Source organism: Hesperophylax consimilis, chromosome 3 (genome assembly GCF_061612785.1).
Source record: "Hesperophylax consimilis isolate HC1 chromosome 3, BYU_Hcon_1.0, whole genome shotgun sequence".
Classification (NCBI taxonomy): Eukaryota; Metazoa; Arthropoda; class Insecta; order Trichoptera; family Limnephilidae; genus Hesperophylax; species Hesperophylax consimilis.
The window spans coordinates 3,400,007-3,417,639 of NC_142838.1; the positions used below are offsets into that span (position 1 = coordinate 3,400,007).

Genomic DNA, 17,633 nt, shown 5'->3' on the forward strand with positions numbered 1-17,633 from the left:
AAAAAACATATCAAGTAATTCTGTAACAACCCCCCCTCCCATGGATTCGAAATGTGGGGAATCCAGCAGCGAGTGAGAAATACCCCATAAAATAATTCCTTTCGGCTTACCATTACTTAAAAGTAAGTACAACTGCGAAATGCTAGGGAACAGGTATTTATTAATACTTGAAGCAGTTGTTCCAAGTATCAAGATGAGCTAGTACGACTCGCCTCTAGTACTGCCCGGTAGGAAATCTCATTTCTAAAATGTGGCCCCTGCTGCTGAAAAGGTTGGCTAACCGCGATTTAGAGAATTTCTTCCGGCAGGTTTACATATATAATATGTGCATATTATATTTATAGAAAGTAGAGAAAAGACAAATGTTTTATAATAAAATCGTAAATTTATATTTACAGGCACTACATTGCTCACGCTGTCTAAACCTTATGATGTACTAAGGAATTGTATATCTTAAAAAGGCGTACAGAAAAGTCCGCAATGATATGTCTATCTTCTAAGGATAACACTCAGCAAAGCCGGGTAAACGTCACCTAGTATTATATAGATGTTAACTGTGACAGGCAAAAACATGCTTTTTTGTCACCTGTGACAGGCAAAAACATGCTTTTTTAAAACAGCGCCATCTGTTGGACGTAAAAGCAACACGCGCCACCGCATTTGTTTTTATATACCTATATTACATGGATGTCATCTGTGACAGGTAAAAATTTTTTTTTTTAAAACAGGGCCATCTGTTCTCATGCTCTTTGAATTGCCATCTGTTCAACGTAAAAGCAACATGAGCTATTGTTTCTCTATCTGCACAAATAGACTAAGTCACAGCAACGCGTGGCGGGGTACAGCTAGTAAATAATTAATTTATCAGTTCTTTGACGTATTTTGGGAAGTTTTATGCTTCCGCTGTAGAATTTGGTAAAATGCACATAGCCAGTCTTAAAAGTGGCAATGACAATATGTTATTGGCCTAGTACACATTCGCTCAATGCATTGGGCCAACGCACTGGCCTAACTTGTACAGGACAACATGGCCGTTGATGGCGTTGGCCGCCAACATTGGCCGGTCAACCCGATATTGTCGGTGTTCATGCTCACATCAAAGGATCTTAGCGCCAACAGCGAGTGATTATTTACGTTTACAAATTACGATAATAATTAAACGTGCTGTACAAATAAATGATCACGGCTGCGATAATTTCCACATCCATCTAGATTTGACAGCCTCCGTGGTCGAGGGGTAAGGCTCTCGACTACCAATCCGAAGGTCGCGGGTTCAAATCCCAACATGCGCAAGTAATTTTCATTTGATGGAATTTGTGTTATTTAACAATTTATTACTTTAAAAATAATATGTATGTAGTGGAAGATACTCTCAGTATCACTCTGTTGCAAGACCAGGATGCAGAAAAGTTGCTTGAAATGGCGTTAGCCGTGTTCGGTGACCAGATTTGAATAGGCAGGTACTCCACATCTCCAATACCTTCAGCCTCACAACATACTCCAATTGGGAATTCCGTAGTCTCACTGGCTACAGACAGATGGGACTCTTGTGCGATATTAAAAAATTATGATAATGAAGAAATATTTATTTTATTTTTATTTTCTGTGATGATTTAAAATGTGGTATTTTTAATTTGCCGCCTAAACAATTTGACCGTTCTTAACCGGCCAACGTTGGCGATAGTGTGCACACATTGGCCCAATGCATTGGGGCAATTGGGCCAACATGTGGAATGTTAAAAAAAGGCAAGTAATTTATTGTTGTAATTTATTCAAACATTTACAATTAGGAATTAATTAAAAGCAATCATAACAAATATATCAAAATTAATTAATAAAATAAAAATAGCATTATGTATAAACACTTTCAGATCACATAAAAATGATAACAGCATCATAATGTATCCGTTTGATTGTCGTGCACTTATTATGCATTTGTCTCTTAGTACTATCAGCCTGGATTTAGATTGATCTATAAACCTAAGAACATAAACCACTGTACTCTCTCCGAAAATTTGTTTTTCAATAAATATAAAAAATAATTACATTTTAAGCAATCATGAATTTGCAATAAAAGTGAGAAAAAAACTGGTACATATTTTGCAACCAGGAATATCAAACAAAATTTCGGTTTAATTGTTAAATATCACTTTATTTATGATAATCACCACCTCAAACATTATGAACCCTATTGAGAAAAATGAAATAGTGTTTCTACTTATAAAACAACACTGTTATCAGTGTCCCAGCAAGCCTTGCGGGGTTGAGGAGGAGTGTTCTCAGAGTCCAGTGGTACTATTCTACGCGACATCATGCTCTTCATATCCGAGCTCCTCAGGGTTAGTGGAGGGGATCCCTTCGACACCCTCACAGGAATCTTCGACTTGACGTTGGCTGATTTATCAATCTTGATATTGAAATCAAAAATATTCTCATTGGACGGAGTGTTCTGCTTAGAATTTGGACGGCTTTTGTCAATATTGATCATACAAGCCAGGGGAGTTCTTGCTCCTTCGCCGCTGTGGATGTTAGCCCTTTTAGGATTGAGGGTCGGGCTTTCAATGTTTGGGAATACATCTTCGTAAATCAACAACGAATCAGTAATTTTCCTAATGCTATCTTTTTCTTGAAACCTTTCATCTGATTTTTTTTTTTGCAATTTGACATTGTTTTTGAAGACTTCTTTCATTTGACTGTTTGTCTTTTTATTTGATTTTAAGATCTTTTTGTCTGTGTTATTTTCTGTCACTAAAATGGGTGTTCTGTCAATACCAACCGATGGCGATCGAGGATCATTTTCCGATAGATCTTTTTTCATGTCAGCTTTTGGCGCAACGGGAGCAACTTCAATTGGAACATTCAAACTTTCCAACCCAACATCATTTTTTGTCTTAATGATGATTTTATGTCGTCTTCTTACTGTGTCAAGATTTGTTTCCAGGTAATCCAAATTGGTTTCCAGTAATCCAAGTTTAGGTGTGGTATTCTCATTTCTTGAAATTATGTCAACAGATTTATTGTTGTCTTCAAAAATGCACTTTTCCTCGGAATGTAAAGAGTCAGCCTCAGTGGGAGTTTCTGTGTTTATAACTTCTTGGATGAAATCATCTGCCACAGAGATGTTGCTAAGGTCTTCACAGAGATTCTTTGGAGCTAAGCCTGTTATAATTCCAGTGTTAGAGTTATCCAGAGTTTCATTGGATTGCAGATCGCTTTCATTCAGAAAACAACCAGTATTCTCGTTGTGTTCCAAAATAAGTTGGGGATTCTTAATAGTGAAAGCTAAAGGAGTTCTTTGAAAATCGATAGTTGGAGACCTGGGGTCCATTTGGTTCATCAGGGCTCTGAGTGCCGGGTTTATTGGAGTTTCGTTGTATTTGTCAAAGCATTCCTTGGTCAGATCCACATTTTTAGTTATTGGTTTTGTCTTCACACCTTGTTTCTGGAATAAATTTAAGAGTATTACAGGGTGTGAGGAAAATTCAACAACAAAATAGTGCTGGTTTTGGTAAATATTTCCTGCATTTATTATTTATTTGCCGCACTTTTAATAGACACAGATTACGGAAGTTACACTTCCTTTCAACTGAATTACTACCAGAAACAACGATTTACATCAGGATAGATTGTAAAAGATGCCTTGTAATTTCATTTTTATTCAAAGCTCAAAATTTTGCTTATAAAACGATCCCTCTTTGCGGATGTTTCGTTTTCATCTTAATATGCATAAATTACTTAATTAACCCAAACTAAAACCGAATAACCTATTTTGTGCATGTAAATTGTTGAAACAAAGTGTAATTTCCATATCTGTGTATAAAATTGCAGTGGTTAGGGAAATAATTATCCTAGTTTTCAAGAAATGTGCATACAGATAGGGTAGAAATGATATAATATTATATCCTGTAATTTACTGAAAAAATGAAGGTAAAAATAATGCATTTGAAAAAATCGATAGTGCACTAGCTTCACAATGCAGCAAAAGCAATATTCTATAATGAATAGATATTATAAGAAACTTTCCACTCCCAATCAACGAGATACTTCATAAAATAATAAATACCTGCAACGGTGTGCGATTTATGTCGATGCTCGGTGATCGAGGGTCGCCTTCGAGTTTAGTTTCATCGGCTATATCAATAGTTTCATCTAGATATCCGTCCAGGGCGTTCGTTTTACTGGGATAATTACCCATGTTGAGCAATTTATTGCTAAAGGTCCTTGTCAAAATAACGTTTTAACGTAAACCCTACGGTTAAAATCTTAAACTATCAATATGAGAATATCTAAAAACTAACACTAACGGGAAACTGAATCACCAACATTAATGATCGAGGCCAGTCGCCACTTTATTGCCAAGAACAGAAATTAATAATATATTTACGGGAAAATAAGAGCAATCTCTCAAAACATTTTAAAACAAAAAGAGCCGTTGAAGTCGTTGAAGATGTTTTTTTGAGAGGTTGGCTAAACTGGTGGAATGTTTCAAAACTTCCAAAAATCGTAACCACAGACAAGACAAACACTGCGCAAGTTCTTACTCAGTACGACGAATCGATGATTTTTGAGGTTCCGAAGATTAATTTTTTTAATCTTGCAACACTAATTCGAACTGTCAAAAATATTGTGTCCTTCAAAATATAATAAAATATCTGAAGTTTATGATACTATGAATAATTTTTCGCAATAATATAATGGATACCCCTCCGAGAATACCTGGTGATGATGCTGTCAAAGCTACGAACGACGATGCCAGTGAGTGCAAACGAAGTGCCGTGAAACAAGGATACTGGCAGGATGATTATATTTCCCATTTTGTGAGACATGTTGATCGCAAGGCTCCAGAAATAAACCGGGGATATTTTGCAAGGGTCAAGGGAGTTGAGATATTCATTGACAAGTTTCTGAAGGTAGTCCATTTAATGGTTATTGCGTAAATTATTAATATTTAATATCTTGGATAACATCTTGAAACCAATTGTGCTTTATAATGGTCACTATAATCTGTTTTAATTTAACAGGTCACAGGAAGCAAATGTCAAATTGTTAATTTGGGATGTGGATTCGATACACTTTACTGGAGATTGCACGACTTAAAGCAAGTTGTGAGCAATTTTGTGGAGATGGATTTCCCCAGTGTCACGGCCAGGAAAAGCCACGCTATCAAGAAAAACAAAGTGTTGATGGATAGAATACATGCTGAAGGTAAGATAGAGCTTACTAGTTGATGAGTTTTGATCTGAACGAGACAATGAATATTGCATTTTGTCACTTCGGATGGGAGGTGATAGTAAGAGGAGACCTACACGCGGACGGCTACCATCTCACGGGCTGTGACCTGCGCTGCCTGAAGTCCAACGCAAGATGGAACTCAGAGCTCACTAGTTGATTGCTTGATTAGTTTTGACCTGAATGAGATGATGAATATTGCATTTTGTCACTACAGATGGAGAGGTGATAATAAGAGAAGGAGACCTTCACGCAGATGGCTACCATCTCATGGGCTGTGACCTGCGCTGCCTGACTGAAGTCCAACGCAAGATGGAACGCACAGGAATACTTCACGACCTGCCCACGCTGTTCCTGGCCGAGTGTGTGCTAGTCTACTTGAAGCCTGAGCCATGCCAGCAGTTGATAACGTACATCGCCTCGCAGTTTCCTAACTCCATGATAATAAGCTATGAGCAAGTCAACTTGAGGGATAAGTTTGGAGACGTGATGCTGAGCAACTTGAGTGCTCGGGGATGTCCGCTAGCTGGGGCTGAATTCTGCGTCTCTTTGGATACCCAGAAACAAAGGTTAGTTTCACAAATTTTTCATTTTCGTTTATGTCCCTCGAATTATAATTTAAATTTGTTTCAGTTAACCATTTTGTGCTAATTTATTTTCCTTTAATTATTCAAAAAAAAAAATTATAGTGTTAATTAAAAATAAATAGAAAAAAGAATAAAAAAATAACATTAGTATTCTCGCTCAAAATAAGTCCTCATCAATTACAGACAACAGTGATAAGCCCTCATTGATTACAATGGAAGACAAGAATTAATATTACTTTTGCTGTTTATTAAATATCACTTTGAGAATCACATTATGTATTTGTTTATTTTCTTGCAATCATTGTACAACGTCTCCTCTATTTGTTGTGGTTTTCTGTAAATATCAGCATAATTTTTTTTTGCTATATATCAAGATCATTATAAAATATTTTAAAGTACCTGCATAATAATTAACTTTTGACAGGCTTGATTTTATAAATTGGCGTGCAGAGTACTGGACCATGCTCTTTCAAAATGGTGAATTATTGTAGGTAACCAAGTAACTAATCATCGCGGCGTTCCGCAAGGGTACGCAGAGACCGCCACACAACTCTGTATCGGCACCAAAGATATTAGAAAACAAGGAGATATGCTGTGAGGTATGCCCGACCGTCGGCAGATCACGATCTATGGAGAGTGATTTTAGTACGCAAAGAATTCGTTAATTTAGTTAAGTTTGTGTTGTCACAGAACATAGTTTATCCTCGTTTTATTTTATGTCAAAATGCTTTCTTGTTCATTGCAAATTTGTAAAAATGCGACACGCCAAGAGAACTTCAAAACAAATGGTATATCATTTCACCAGTAAGTACAAAATTAGAATACAATACCCATCGATTTATATATTAGGCATGACCAATTACCACACCCTAGAGACACGTAGAGGTATTGCTTTGCTTAAATATTTTTTCCAACTAATAAACGGTCACTTATCTAATAATGAGATACTGGCCCAGTTAAATTTTTTTGTACCAGAGTCTCACTCTCGAGGACGTCATCACAATCTTCTATATAGTAGAGCAAGCCGCACTAATTTATTAATGAACTCACCTGTGGGGAGAGCTACGTGCTTTTTGAATGCGGTAGATAAAAAATTAGATTTATTTTTTGTGTCCTATAGCGCATTTGCGAGATTTTTGGCATTGCATATACACTGCATAAATGGTACAATTATAACGTCTTAGGCTTTATAACCTGTAATTGTTATAAATAAATGTACAAATTATATATAAATAAATAAATACAGTACAGAAATTAGAGTAGAGTTTAGACAAATATTATTTAGAGTATGAAGAGCTCGGTTAATTGGTGAATTAGATGCTGCATTTGTTTTATCCACTCAGGTGGGATCAGTTACTCTTTGTGCGGTTTTCACATGAAAAGTGATTATTTGTTTTTGTTAGGAAAAGTATCTCCTGGACACCCTGTATATCTCAGTTTGTATGTGTCGTAAATTATACTCGTAGAATCTTAAATTATTTTAGATTTTCAAAGGAAGGAAAAATTAAAGAAAAATGGATTGACGCTACGGGGATGAAAAGTGATTATTTGTTTTTGTTAGGCAAAGTATCTCCTGGACACCCTGTATATCTCAGTTTGTATGTGTCGTAAATTATACTCGTAGAATCTTAAATTATTTTAGATTTTCAAAGGAAGGAAAAATTAAAGAAAAATGGATTGACGCTACGGGGAGAAAGGGAAACTGGTTTCCTACTTGCCATCGCATCATTTGCTCGTCTCACTTTGGCCAATATGATTTTAAATATTGATTTCTGTGTCTAGATTAGCAGCTTTACAATTATATTTATTCAAATAAGTAAATTACATACTACATACATACGTGGATTATATCGAATATGTATGAGGTTTCTAAGGCGATTTATGACAGAAGCTACAATATGGGTGGTCAAAAATCACCACTCTCAGCTAGTATGGCATTTTTGACCATTTTCTTGAATAGATTTAACGAACCTATAGTTTTTATATTTTTACTGAGCATATTATAAAGCAACCGGGCTTTATAAGAAAAACTCCTTTGTCCAAAGGATGTTCTGGTATTCACCGGCTGATTAAAGAAGAACCCAATCTAGTGTTGCGCACTTCATTCAGTTTACTTGCATCAATCCTCTGTCAGTTCCATGCGTCACTACCATACAAGTATTCATCATTCACAACTACTCGTATATTGCACACTGCTTTCGTACTATCTTTCAAACACCATGACTTTGGACTTATTTACACTCATTATTTTATTTTAGTTTACTAGGGAAAAAAACAGTTATACATATTTTATTGAAATAATGATATGTTGCATGAACCATTAAAGTTTTTGCATAAAATTAATATAATATACAGAAAAAAGACACTCTATAAAAAATAAGACCCTTTGTGATGTCTGTACGAATGTGGACGAGTGCAAGCGAGATGGAATGTTTGCAAGATCTTATAAAAGGCGATGCACGTTAGTTGTGTGCCTCTTTTGCTACAAGCAGTTCCCCAATAAATAACAGTACATAGATCACCTAAGAGTATTATTATTTTAAAAGAGGCACACAACTAACATGCATCGCCTTTTATAAGATCTTGCAAGCATTCCATCTCGCTTGCACTCATCCACATTCGCACAGACATCACACCCCCACACACAATAATTACTTTTTTTTCATTTTTTTTCTTTTGACTCTATATAATGCAAACAACAAAATATTTCATTTTTACTTAAAGACATTATCTATGTAATCACTGTTTTATTTTATGCACTTTTAACTTTGGGTAACGTGGGCATGGTTGTGGTTTGGAACGCAATCTCCCTTTCCATGGTTTTGGAGATCTGCAAAGAACAGGGGGATTAGCATTGGTTCTGTCCACGTCTGAGAGCGGACCAAAGTCTAACAAATTATCAGAGTTGTCACTCTCCCCCCCACCTAACCTTTCTATCAGAAAGAATTCTAGTTAATTTTAATCCTAGTATACCTATTGAACTCATTACGGACGCAAGCAACATTAGTATTTCAGCCATGCTATGCCATATTTATGACAACGGGATAGAACGCCCAATTGCATTTGCAAGCAGAACTTGATCGAATACAGAGCGGAAATATTCAATTCTGGAAAAAGAGGCGTGTGCAATTATTTTTGGTTTAAAAAGATTTTTCAATTTTTGTATGGAAACAAATTTATTTTAGCATGTGATTGATTATAAACCGTTAGTGCATATTTTAGATACGAATAAGCAAGTACCTATTCTAGCCGCTAATCGATTGCAACGTTATGCTTTAATTTTACAAACGTTTGACTATAGTATGGAGCATATTAAGTCGGAAGACAATAAAGCCGATTTCTTATCCAGGTTACATCTGGTTTTGGTTTTGAGAAAAAAGAACATTTTGGTTTCACTCACACAAAGAAATGAGTGTTAATTCGTCCCCGCCAAGGAACTCCGTGAGAATGATGTCAAATTGACTTTTCTTTCCAACCTCAATCCACACCTTCTCCGGTAAATTCTTTCAAAACCAAGCAAAAAATTTTTTCTTCCATATGTCGTCACTGGTACCAAGCCCAGTAACAGACCGAGCCCTCCCCCCGATTCTGTCTGTCCAAACATTTTATATTTTATACTGTTTTTTTCCCACCTCCAAAACAAATTTAACTTTCAAATCATGTTCGGTTATCATTTCTGTCAAACGAGTAGTAGATGCGAATGCAACTTGCGTAGCATGCTTCCAGTATTGTCAGTAGCGTGCAATGAGTCGACATATTGCGTTGTGTACGAATACTAGCAAAATAGTATGGCAGATACTCATGAGTGACGCGTATGTTACACGCACCAAATTCGAGTCGCTTAAGTATCTCCGTGTACGAATGACCTTATACATACATCATGAAATAATGTTCAAAGATAAATAAAATAAATAAAGGAAAACAACATAATGAAAATGAGAAATAACTTAAAGATCGTACACACAGCGGGGTAGAGGGTTCGTAATGAACAGGGACCGCGGAAGTACTCTATGACAAGGTGGCAAACATGTTTAGTCACCCTCTTCCTTCAGTCTCCTCTCCAGTCAATCAACTAGTTATAAATAAGACAAAACAGAGATGACCAGGTCAAACAAATAACAGGTTCAGTGAATAAAAAACTTTTTTTTTAAATATTGCTTTATTGCATTCATTGAACGATACCAAAAACGTTGCGTCTCTCAGCCGTCTTTGAAGAAAATTCTTTAAGAATTTCATTTAAATCTATTTAAATGTTAAAAAAAGTCCTCGAATGCTCTTAACATTTTTCTCTTAACATTTTTTCTTGTATACAACAAACACTTTTTTATTTATGAAAAAAAGCACTGTGAAGGATACAGATAATCTTTACCAGCACAAATAATCCTTCTTTACACAGGTAGTAAAATTGGAGGGGGCGCGGCCCCCCCCATTTGATTTTAGGGGGGCATTTGGCCCCCTCTGCCCCCCACTTCCGCGGTCGCTGGTAATGAACAAGTTGATTCAATTTTTTGAAATATACAATATGTATAAATAAATTGACCTGAGGACATATGGAAAACTAGCGACCCGCCCGGCTTCGCACGGGTGCAATGTGTACTGTGCCTGAGTGATTTAAACATACGAACTATCCAATCCATTTTTTGGCGCTTTGACATTGAAGTTTATAGTTCCAAAAAAGTGCGTTTAGCAATAATTTAGAAAACAATTTAACTTTACAGAATGTATTTGTTTTTTTTATTAATATTTTATTCTAAACATACATTTTTTACAAAGCTTACCGATTTAGCGACTATATTAATATGTAATAATAAGAGTTTATTCCAGAATGTATGCAGGCATGTAGTGCAATGCTATACATTCCATATTTTAAAATAACAGACAAATAATAAGAATACACAGATAGGCAATGCGGAATAGAAATGAAAAATGTGTGCAAGCATCTGTTTATGGAGGATATTTGAACATCTCCTGTCTCCAGAGGGCCATCAGGGGGACTCCGTTCAGGCAACCATGGCAGTGATGATAGTGTTATTTGGTTGGCGTAGTCTGCGCCATAAGCTTCCCATGTGGTGGCGAAGAAGCGCTCTGCAAGAGAGCACTCGTCCCTCCAGGAACATTTCCGTAGCACTGCAGTATCTCGGTAGGTGGAAAAGTTGGCAGTAAGCATTATTGTAAGCGACTTTTAGCTTATGCCATTGGGATGCAGTGTAATCTACCCTCAGTTCTCGTGTGTACAGCAAAGTGCAGAATGCGTTGAATAGTATACTTTTGACGTTTGTACTGCAGAAGTGAAAACGCCTTGACAGCATACCTGTGTTTCATGTGATCTTTGGGTCTTTATATTGAACACTTAGTTTAGTTAGTTTATTTAGACTTGATATACAGGGGACATTTTAGAGATGCGAGCTTGCTGGCTGACAATACATACACTGTTTTACAATAGACGACAATAATAATAGTGATTAAAAAAAATAATTTTTTACAACTTATTATAAAACATTGTTTTTCTCTACTTTCTGTAAATATAAAATGCATGTATTATATTATATATAAACCTTCCGGAAGAAATTCTCTAAATTATAGTGACAACCCTATCAAAATCCATTGCGTAGTTTAGAAGAACTAAGCGCACAGACAGGCGCGGTTAGCGACTTTATTTTATACTATTTAGAAATATCAGCGTCTGAAAAGTTACTATTGTACTTTGTGCACGTCCTTCTGTAGTTATTATTCATTATTAACTCATTCATATGAACGACTGCAGATCTTCCATATTGTTAGAACCACATCATCAGCATACAACATACTTTCAGATTGTTAATTTGCCCACATCTTTAATTTTTTGCATGCATACAGATTGAATAACCAGCGGTGACATTTAACAGCCGTTTGACACCTTTTGTGATATCAAACCACTTGGTAAAATAACCGTTCACTCTAACACATGCAACGCTGCTTCCCTCGTACAGAGATGCAATTGCCCATCAATTGCCTATATAAGATTTGTTTTCACTCCATTTGGAGATCGAAACTTATCTGTGAGCATGCGCAATGAAAAAATCTGATCCATTTCCCCTACTCGTAGATTGCGTTCTTTGCTAGGACGCCGACTACAATATAACTCATAGTGTGTGTGTTTAATTGCCGGCAACTCGGGCGTTTATTGCAATAACATAATCATATACAAACAAGTACGTAAGCCGCCTCAATAGAAGATTTTTGTTCTGAGGCGGGTACAAGGGTTTACTTGCCATATTCGCTAAAATACGATAAAATTCATTGTACATATATAAGTGCTAATATGGATAGATGACTTCTGGGAAGAGAAAAAATAATCAATGCTGGCTTACAGAACAGAAAATTTATTAATAAATGAACAGAAAATATAGTGATAAAAAATTGGAGTTTTTAATAATATAATATGATTAAATGAAATTGGGTTTTTAGACCGGAATTCTGAAAATTTCCGTGGCAGTCAACATGTTAAGCACTCCATATTTTATCTTTTATTTTCATTTCTACCCTTTCAACCAAAATTCTACAGTATATGCCAACTGAACTTAGCAGGCTAATAGCCAATGACATTACAGTACAAAAAAATGTGTACTATGCCCTTATTCATTCTTTGCCTGTCTACGGCATTATGGGTTGGGGAGGATTTTACAAAACAATCTAAACTAAACTAAAAGTAATACTTAAAAAAATCCTACCTTCCCAACAAAATCTCCTTTTAAACTATTTCCAGTGACAAATGTTGATCACATATTTAAGCAAGTTTCCAATGTTAAAATGTGTGAAGAAAAAAATATCCAAAATCTACAAACTAATGAGAAATAGAATTCAGTTTATTACACCTAATTTTAAAACAACACAAATGCAAACCATTATATTTACCAAGCCATAAAAAATTACAATCATCTCTTCTGAATAGGGTTGCATTATCAACCCAATCAGAACAAATAAAAATAATTAAACAATTTTTCAAAAAACACATAATTTTTTAAAATTTTTATTTCATACATTATTACAATATACAACCAAAGTAAGAATTGTGGCTCCCTCAGGTACAAGAGTTCCTCTTTTCTGATAACATACATGACAAAAAATACTTATACCTTATAATATTTTGTAAAATATAACTCATATTCTTTATATTACAATAAAAAAATAAAAATTTACTTATTATTGTATCACAAAAATAAGGAAAAATGTGGCAAGTAAGAAATAAGTCAAAGAATATGTGTATGTAAATGAGAGGACCGGTTATTTAATTATTTATCCAAGTTTTGAAAATTGGTATTTGATATTTACTGCCTAGGCTTGCAAGAAAAGTTATTACACTTAAAGACAGTATTGTAAAAACAAAAATGTGTTTTATTCACAGACATATGAATATATAGACTAGAAATTAAAGGTGAGGGGTAAAATCAACTGTTGAAGAACGAAGGGGGTAAAGCTGACTGTGATTCGTCAATAAATCAATCTGACAGTATATAGGCATCTCGCTTTATAATATCACAATTTAGTTCTTAAAAGTAAAATCTGCTTTTGAATGAATAGACATTTTTACATGTGAGCGCAAATTACTCACCACGTTATGAACAAATTTGCGAAGTCCAAATTCGGCAAAAAAAAATTTCTTCTATTTTCAGAGTCGAATATTTTGTTTACGTATTTAGTTAAGACACTTTTATAAGTGTTCATAATTTACTTCCCAGTAACAACGATGCGCACACTTGAGAATCGCTACATTCGACCAGATGTATCTCGATGTGATAGTATATGTTTCTACAACTGATTCATATTATACGATGTGAATAAGCTTAAAATGATGTTTACATATGGAATGTAATACGACAATTGGGTTTATTCTCTTTTTCACATCTATTTTTATAAGTTTTCATAGCACAAGCCACATTTTGCCGTGTTATTTCATAAAATGCCTCGACCATAGCTCGACGCTAGTTCGAACAAGAATGATGACGTCACATTCTCAAGATTCACGGGAAGCCATACACGAGCCCAGCCGGCTCCAATAGAACCGGTATGGGGAGTGGGGAATAATACGCTTTTAATCACTTAGGGCAGGTCTACTAATATTCATATGTCTATGGTTTTATTTGAATAGAATAGGTTATGATAACTAAAAAATAATTTATTGTTGTTGCCTCCAAATGTCAAGCCATTGATCTACCATCCAATCCATTACCATGGAAACGGTCTTGGCAGAAATTTTTGTGCTACTGTTGGGATAGAACTTTTTATTAGTATGGTATTTTATTTGGTCATTGGTTGAGCTTATCTTTGTAAAGACAGTTGAGAGATATGTTTACATTAAAGTGGCTTGAATTCTGCAGATTCCTGTCATGTGGCTGGAACATGGCGGACGCGTGGGACATGGAGGAGGTGTGGAGGGCACTGCCGGTCTCGGAGCGGCGCCGCGTGGAGTCCATCGAGATGCTGGACGAAGGCGAGCTTCTCACGCAGCTGTTCCAGCACTACTGCATCGTCCTCGCCTCCCAAGGAACCACCCTCAACCAAATCTCACTCCACAGCTAAACATCCTATTCATTGTCATTATTATACCAAAACATTAAACTTTTTAATTAAAATAATACGAAGAGAAAAAATAAGTAAGTGTAATATACTTTGTAAAATATGTACCCTTTTTAATCTTTTTGTGTGTTTTACTAACTGTTTATTCAACGTCTAGCTTGAATACTTCTACTCTAGAATTAAACCTTCAATAAATATCCCAGGAATCAACGTAATTAGATTGTAATTGAATCCTAGACTTTTGCTAGGATTTCATAGCTTAGCCTAGGATTTTGTTTTGCAGTTTTTGGTTTATTAAAATCTTTAGGTATCAATAATTCCCAATGAGATTTTAGTATGTCAGAATGTTTGTGTTTTTTGCATTAATTTCCTTTTAGTAAAGTGATGTTGTTGATTTTATTTTATTAAGCAGAAAATCTCCTGATATTCTAGTCTGTGGTTCTTAGAAATCTAAAAGGATTTTCAGCAATCATGTAAAATTGTAAGGGTTTCAAATCTTTCATAATTTGTCACAAATTGTACTCGTACTAACTTCTTTGAGAATATTTGCTATTATCAAATATTATTTCCAGTCTTAGTTTGCAAGCATTTTTATGTATAATTGTGTATATTTATTAATAAGAGTCGAGGTGTCAAATTGCAGCTATAACAATATTATGTACTCAACTCTAAAAAATTCACACTTTGGATTAGCATTGAGATTTTTAATTCGTAATATTCACTTGCGGTTTCCATATAAACTTCCTCATTGATATATGTTTACAGATTTAAATTCCTCCAAATTACATAAAGAACAATTTATGGATTTTGGATAATTATCTAAAACTGAAATTCTCAAAGCTCTATACGTCTCATGTCTGGCAAAGGTCATTAAAAGTAAATATTAATGCATAATTATTGAATATTGTAAAGAAGTAACAATCACTAATCAGTAGTTTCATTCTCCGAATGCGTAGTAAATATTTTCATATTCGTACTTGTAATTCAACATATATGTCAATGTGAACCTACACCGCATAAATCGTTTTGAAATGCGATTAAACAAGGGCAACAGTCCTCCATCATTATAGATATAAAATCATATTACATTTACGTGTCCAATGGTCCTACAATGATAATAGTAAAACTGTGAAATGCTAATGCAGTCAAAATTTTTGAAATTCTGGAAAGTGGCCAAATATGACTTACCCGGAAGTAGAATCACAAGGACAATTATTGACGTATAATTTAAATAATTATTACTAAATATATTCAATAACACTTGGTGTTATTAGCCCATTTAAAAATAAGTATTTTAATGTATTACCTACACTTAAGATGTAATCCAAATTATTTTTCTACAGGATGGTTCGAAATGTGATGGTTAATAATGATGATATAAAAATTATAGATTGAGTAAAAAAGAAAAATTATAAGATGATATTTTATTTTTGACAGGTGCCGTTTTTTCACTTGATACGAATTTTCAAAATAGGAATAATTATTATTGATAAGTCCATAAAGGCACAATATTTTAGTACTTTGTCTCCCTTGATGTAAAACATATATTTAAGTCTCCGGAATGGGGATACACAGTATTATTTCTTGAATTAAGGCTAAATGTGAACAAATGTTAAGATTTCCATTTCAATTACATTAGATACTTCCGTGGAACTAGGAAACAAAACCACAATGCATTTTCCTTGGGACGTTACAGGTTGTATTTTGGTATTTCACTGCAGTGCAAAAATATACTGATTTGGATTATTCTATTTCATGTAAAGGGCACTGCCAGTTTGGGTGTTGTGATGTTGATTGTTAAAATCTTTCAAATTAAACCAGATGTTTGTGATATAAAATTTACTTTATTTGTGTATAAAGAATAAAATAAAAAAACTATATTGAAATAATTTTATGATTACTCCCTAAACCTTTTTATGGAAAAACCGGTCATGTTTCTAAATTTGGCAAAAAAACAACAATGAAGGTGAGAATCCCTAGGGAGTAAAACTGATAAAATAAAAATACCAGGAGCGCAGAAAGCTTGAAGGGTATGAATTAAAATTGTAAGACAAACTAGGGCAGATAGCAGGTGAATTAATGCTTTGATTTTGTGAATACATACTAGAAATCTAAGAGCATTCATGAATTATTTTTTATATTCATATTATTAGTAATATATCACAGTACCTATATTGTAATTGATACTTGCATGTTAGCTAAAAAGCGGACTCTTGAAAAAATCACAAAATCTGACTTTACTTGTCAAGATTGGGCACTTTTATAATTCCTACGGCAACAGCATTTCCTTTCTTTTACGAGTGGAGGAGATGTACTATAATGATTACATTATTTCTTTGGGTGAAGCAGACATACATATGTACATCGTTTGTCTCATTTTCAGCTGCTCTTTCTTACACATTATTATTTAGTGAGTAAGAAAGAGCTGCAATTATTGTGAAAGAACAAACTTACACGTACACGGTTGAGAAGAGCGGACGTGATTTGACCGCTCCAGTTTGTTTAATCGTTTCAAAAGGTTTCCGTTGATAAGAGATTGCTGAAAAGTGTTCACCATCCGAGTTTTATATAGAGCTTACCTTCTTATTTCACGAAATGCGCGTAACTTTTGCCGTTTAGCCGGAATTTGCAATTGTTATAATTAAACCGATTAAATTTGGAAAGTGAAGCCAGAACGAAGACTTTCAATTCAGTCGGAGATTTTATACCTGACTCGTCAAGTGTCAAGTGGTGTCATTAGTTCCGGATTTACGGGACCTCTTCAACTGAGGACCTATAAAACAGATAAGCCATATTTTATTTAACATTTTTTTTTTTTTTTTTCGTTTTTGTTTTTTGTTTCAGATCACAAACATACATTATCTTCACTTTGATTTTGGTTCAAGATTTCTGTTTATGATAGCCTGCAATACGATAGCTCTCTAAGTCTGAGACGGAGGTATGAAATCGTTGGACAGCGACACAATAGAATAAATTGTAGTTTTTAATTTTTTTGTTGGATTTTTATTTTATTAAGATATTAGAGGGATTGCAACAATAACATTTGGCTGTCATCAGTTGTTTTGTTTTGCTCTATCTAAAATTAATTTTTTACCATTCTTTTTTGTTTTCTGGCAAAAAAAAAGTGTATTGTGTTGTGCCTTGAGGTTTCTTCTCCCTCCTGATCTTCCAGGAGTCACTTTTCGCTGCTGATTTCCAGATATTTATAAACTTTTTTACTTCTGTCATTTTTCATACTATTATTGTAGTTGTTTACTGTTG

The 17,633-nt window shown here is 34.6% G+C and overlaps 2 protein-coding genes across 2 annotated transcripts; one reads left to right on the top strand and one right to left on the bottom strand.

Annotated features, from left to right (window-relative positions):
• Positions 1–1,812: 1,812 nt before the first annotated feature.
• Positions 1,813–4,450, bottom strand: msb1l (protein). Its single transcript, XM_089650826.1, has 2 exons — positions 4,064–4,450; positions 1,813–3,442 (listed from the first exon to the last, which is right to left on the bottom strand). Exons 1-2 carry the CDS (start codon positions 4,193–4,195, stop codon positions 2,219–2,221), a joined length of 1,356 nt encoding a protein of 451 aa, XP_089506952.1. The 5' UTR covers positions 4,196–4,450; the 3' UTR covers positions 1,813–2,218.
• Positions 4,451–4,608: 158 nt separating this feature from the next.
• LOC149424842 (leucine carboxyl methyltransferase 1) lies at positions 4,609–17,155 on the top strand. The gene is made up of 4 exons (XM_089650828.1): positions 4,609–4,910; positions 5,022–5,205; positions 5,447–5,798; positions 14,174–17,155. The coding sequence occupies exons 1-4, from the start codon at positions 4,695–4,697 to the stop codon at positions 14,373–14,375; spliced, it is 954 nt and encodes a 317-aa protein (XP_089506954.1). The 5' UTR covers positions 4,609–4,694; the 3' UTR covers positions 14,376–17,155.
• Positions 17,156–17,633: the final 478 nt, after the last annotated feature.